Source organism: Lethenteron reissneri, chromosome 45, assembly GCF_015708825.2.
Source record: "Lethenteron reissneri isolate LAM-NWPU_2019-01 chromosome 45, ASM1570882v1, whole genome shotgun sequence".
Taxonomy (NCBI): Eukaryota; Metazoa; Chordata; class Hyperoartia; order Petromyzontiformes; family Petromyzontidae; genus Lethenteron; species Lethenteron reissneri.
Window position 1 is genome coordinate 4,615,745 of NC_083823.1, and position 5,280 is coordinate 4,621,024.

Sequence of the window (5,280 nt, forward strand, 5' to 3'; positions counted from 1 at the left end):
AAAGCTTTCGTGACTGCAGGAATTCATATTCTTGGGTCTTTCGGTAAAGTCGCGTAGATGGTTCAAAGAAAATAACAAAAAACTACGACGTTTCGATCACAACACAAGCGATCGTCATCCTCCTTGAATAGCAATTCGATTGCCGTAAACACACATTAAAAAAAGCGCACACCAATTCACAAACAACGACTGAAATTGATACCGGGCCTCGCTGGGTTGGAATTAATAATGAGCCTACACCGGCGCATGGCACCGCCGCTCCCGCCGATCCATTGGCGAACACATCCACATCTCGAAAATCACTTTAATTTAATTTCCCCTCGGGGTGGACGTTTCTTCGGAAATGAAAAAAAAACCATACCAGTGTGGCACGAGCGCCATCCCTCCCTCCCTCCTCGAGTCTCACGACGGCCTCCACGTCCCTGCCGGCCTGGGCAGGCTGCGCTCTTCAGCGAAGACTCTCCATCTCGACAACGCGTGAGCGCAGCGAGCTCGAGCGAGTGAACGAGCTGGCGAGCGGCCGAGGCACGTAGGCGCTGAGCCGCAGTAACCGACCGAAGCCCTGCCGGAAGCCCTTGCCCACGAAGCTGTAGAGCAGTGGGTTGAGGCAGCTGTTGGTGTAAGCTACGACCACCGCGACCGGCATAGCTGCGTCGACGGCCGCAGTGACGCCGCATCCCCGCAGCACGCGCAGGCGAACGAGCGTGTCCAGCAGCGTGAGCACGTGGTAGGGCAACCAGCAGAGCAGGAAGGCCAACACCACCGCCAGCACTGCGGGCAGCACCTTGTCCCGCCTGACGACGTCGCCGCCGCGACGCAGCAGCGTCCTGCCGATGAGGCTGTAGCAGGTGACGATGACGAGGAAGGGCACGAGGAAGCCGGCCACGTTGCGGGTGACGTTCATCGCCAGGAACCAGGTGCGCGCGCTTGGGTAGCGCAGTGCGCACACCGTTCTTCCTCCGTGGAATGAAGGTCACCCTGAAGACGGCCACGGGCACGCTGAGGAGCACCGCCGTGACCCACACGAGGACGCAGGCCACGCGGGCGCGCCTACGCGTGCGTCTGCCGCGCGACTGCAGCGGGCGCACGATGGCCAGGTAGCGGTCGACGCTCATGCAGGCGAGCAACAGGATGCTGGCGTACATGTTGACGCTGACGACGGTGGCCGACACCCTGCAGAGGAAGCCGCCGAAGGGCCAGTCGTAGCCGCGCGCCACGGAGGCGGCCCAGAGAGGCAGGGTGGTCACGAACACGAGGTCGGCCGTAGCCAGGTTCACGATGTACACGTTGGCGACGTTCCTGAGCTTCAGATATTTGAGCACGACCGCCACCACCATGGTGTTGCCCACGAGGCCCGCCACGAATATGAGCCCGTACATGACGGGGACGGCGGTGAGAGCCGCGGGGTTCGTGAACGCCGCGGGACACCGCTCGGAGGCGAAGTTCTTGATCGCGGTGCCGTTGTGGAGAGCGGCGAGGCTCTCGTTCGCGACATCGACTCCGCTCATCGCGACGGAATGCAACAGCGCAGGCTTCGGCGTCGGGTCGTCCTTAAGTTTCACACCCGACGGTCGCTTTCTTCCGTTTCAACTGCCCATCGTCCAGAAGGGAAATAATAATGATGATGATGATGACGATAGGGGGCAAAGTACTGCAAACAAACGCGTTGATGGAATCATCGCAGTGAAACAGACGCGGAACATTTGGGATAACCGGCAAAGCGGTGGGGGGGGGGGGGGGGGGGGAGGTGCCTGCGTTTGACGCAGCCGCAAAATTGCTGCTCCGTTACTCAGTTAGCGTCGCTCTCGAGATAAAGCGCCGGAAAAACGAGCGCGGCGCTATCTCGCGACCGACCGTATCCCGTTGCAATTGCCTTGCGCTAAATGATATCGGTGTCGTCCATGTAGGGCTCGCAAGTTAGCTCCTGTGTGGTGAATTCTCAGAACTGGAGAACAAACCAAAAGAGAAACCCACTGGAATTCATTGCAAGAAATAACAAAACCCCACCAACAATCGGTGATTTGTTAAAAATAAATATATAATCACTTTTGATTTAAATTTTGTTTACAATGACTCACCGTTGTTTTTTTTCTCTTCCAAGAAATCTCAAACGGATGCTGCTGCCAGCACCGTGAGGCTGAGCTCACGCAACTGCTGTGGTTTTACAGCCACGCAGCTCTCGCGGACTCATTGCGCGCGCCTACGAACTGAAACATTTGAGTCAGGAATGGAACGGGCCCTGTAGTCACTCGACTGTGAAATGTATTTAAGGTCACGGGGTCAACCCCGGTGGCGGCTACCGCGATAAAGAACGCGTCACGATCACTTGTGAAATGTAAAATCGCCAACGATAATTTGGCAAACCGACCGTTTTCTTGGTTCTTTCGGTAAAGTTGTGGCCGAAACGTCGTGAGAATTGTATTTTATTGTGTTTAATTTTTATTATTTTATTATTTCCCTTCTACGTGACTTTACCGAAAGAACCAAGAAGATGAATCCCTGCGGTCACGAAAGCTTTAAATCAAAAATTAAACCGACCGTTGTGGTAATTCGCTGCCGTTTTTGCCGAGATGTGGGTTTGTGGATGAGTGTAAACCGAGTTGGTGGTACGAATATATTTATACAAAAAAAATATGTTGCGACATTTGTGCCGAACCCTTGCTTTAAATTTGATCAACACAAACAACGGCAGAGGCAGATGCCTGTTGCACGAATGGAAAATATCTGGCTCTCGCTCTCCCTCTTGTATGCGATCGTGGATACGAACAGCAAAGCGTAGAATTTCTTAAAGCCTCAAATATATGCAGGTGAAGGCGGTGGGTGGACGAGTGGGTGGGCGAGTTTATCTGCAATTCACCAACTCTCATAGAAAGCAATTAAATGGATGGCTAAAGCACTTCAAAATTCAAGTCTCTAACGGTTGCTCTTCGCTGACCGTTCAAAGCTGTTATATATATAAACAATACAGAGTGTTTTTTTTGGTGAGGGGAGGCGGATGGGGGTGGGGTCTCCGTATGTTTACAACGATGCAGCCCCCTACGCTTTATTCCTGTTTAACTTCGTTTCAGGGGCAATCTGGACTAATGCCAGAGTACGTCACAGCTGACCACATTCACCTTAATGCCCTGACGTCCCACGTGGAACTCGCAGTGACCTTCGATAGCGCTAGTGCAGGGCCCGTGTAGATTGCGCCTGACGCGATACGGGCTTCAGATACCAATCGTACTAGAAGCAGTCGATGTAAATGCGTCAATTTCGTGATGCGTAATGCAACAGCTCCTTTCTAGCCACGGCTGGATGAAGGTTTAATTTTCCCCTTGTTAGTCATGGAGGTTACTTGATTTTAGTTTTTTGACAATGTTAATAATAATTAACAGTGATCCTTACCTGCCCAGTTTATTGTTTCCAGGAGGGCCCTGCGTTGAGACATTTGGACAGTTCAATTAAAATGTAGAGTTTGACTCGTCAGCGCAAAACGCAAACGCGACCCAGAGAAAACCCACCACGGTAGCACTCCGAGGTCCGCACAGATAGATTTAAGGATCCATTGGCGCAGTTGCATCTCCCGGACACATCGCAGTACAAGCCCACAACGCACGCGGACCCCCATTCTAGCGGTATCCATGCAGGCTGAAACCCGCTTAGCTTTCGGAGATCTGGCGAGAGGCGGGATGCGTGCAGTTATACTCAACTGAAACCCATTGAGGACATTGGCGATAACGAAGAAGCATAACCGTTCTAGATTTCAAGCTTTCGTGACTGCAAGGATAAATACTCTTTGGTTTTTTCGTTAAAATCACGTAGGTTAAACAAGTATAACCCGTAAAAACAAAGTTTTTCACTATAAATCCTTTATATGCGTGGCGGCTAGAGTCCCCTCGTCCTCTGGCTTGAGATGGCTGCCACCTATGGGTCAGATGATTGCATTGCACCATTAAGCAATTGGTAATTAAATATAATATTTTTGTCCTAAAAAGTGTAAAATTTTGGAAAAAAATTTCACGAACATTAATTGTCACGCACAACGAGTCTGTGTGGAAAATGTCAGCTCGATTGGATCACGGGAAGTGGGTTAAAAAACGACCGAAAGATTTGCACGGTCGTAAGCGCGCAAGCAAGCAAGCAAGTGAACTTAATATAAAGGATTTAATAAGGAAACAAATAAATAAAATCACGGCGTTTCGGAGGCAACACAAGCCCCCGTCTTCAGGTGGAACAAAACAACCAAAGAGTAAGCATAACCGTGTTTTGTTTTTTGTACGAAGTTCAGCCATCTCTCCAGCTTCATGACGAAGAACCCAGCGAGGCATTTCGTATCAGTAGCCAGCAAACGCTCAACTTTAGATCACACCTCGCTCTCGTTAGCAACAAGGTGACACACACACACACACGCGAAACACAGGGCTACACAGCGTGGCCTAGACGTCTTGTGACCCCCCCGATTAATTAACCCCATAACATTTGTTGTTCCTTTACATATTCATTTCAGTTTTTTATGCAAAAAAAAAGCATTACTACAAAAAACATTTTCAGATTTAGAGAATTAAATGGGGGGGGGGGGGGGTGTCACAATACATCTGGACCACCATGTTTGATCTTACACTGGGTTACCTCTTCAATAGAATTCCTTGAGTCGGTCAGCGCTCGTTCGCTCGCTCGCTCGCCGCAGCCACAACTCCGCCGATCTGTGGGGTCGAGTTAGCTCGCGGGTCTCCCTCAATCACAGCCAACTTTCTCTCCTCCTCCTCCAGCACGTGGTGGCTGCTTCCGTCACAAGGGGCACGAAATCTGCACGGGGACCTTGCGACCAAACCGACGCAGCGCCACGCGCAAGGGGCTTGAGCGAGGACTTGCAGACAGTTGTTTGTTATTCCTCTTCAAAGCGAGAACCAGCGAAGCCCTCGGCCACCTTCCCTTCGACGTTGAGTCACACGCCGGGTGTGAGCCAGCGCGCGCGCGCGTGCGTGCGCGTGTGTGTTGTGGGGAGCGGTGGCGCAGTGGTTAGGGCGTTGCGTGACCAACCCGGACGAGCCGGGGTCGATTCCCGCTCACGGCCAACACCGGTGACGATTATCTGAAGCGGTTCCTGGGCCTCCCCTGGGTCGACTCGGTCTCAATTGAGTAACTGGTGCTGTGCGTAAAACATCGCCACTGGGGAGACAAAGGCGGTCGGGCGTGGTGCTGGCCACCCACCCCCCTCGTGTGCCGTGCCGACCTTCATAGGTGCTCGCTAACAGCACTTGCCCCAACAGTCTGTGAAGGCTACAAGGGGATCTTTAC

At 52.2% G+C, this 5,280-nt stretch overlaps 1 protein-coding gene across 1 annotated transcript; it reads right to left on the reverse strand.

Annotated features, from left to right (window-relative positions):
- Positions 1-333: 333 nt before the first annotated feature.
- On the reverse strand, positions 334-4,986 carry LOC133353827 (type-1 angiotensin II receptor A-like). The gene is given in 3 exon segments (XM_061570249.1): positions 334-953; positions 955-1,590; positions 4,612-4,986. Coding segments are annotated over 2 exon segments (1,059 nt in total). The 5' UTR covers positions 1,509-1,590; positions 4,612-4,986; the 3' UTR covers positions 334-448.
- Between the last annotated feature and the right edge of the window lie 294 nt (positions 4,987-5,280).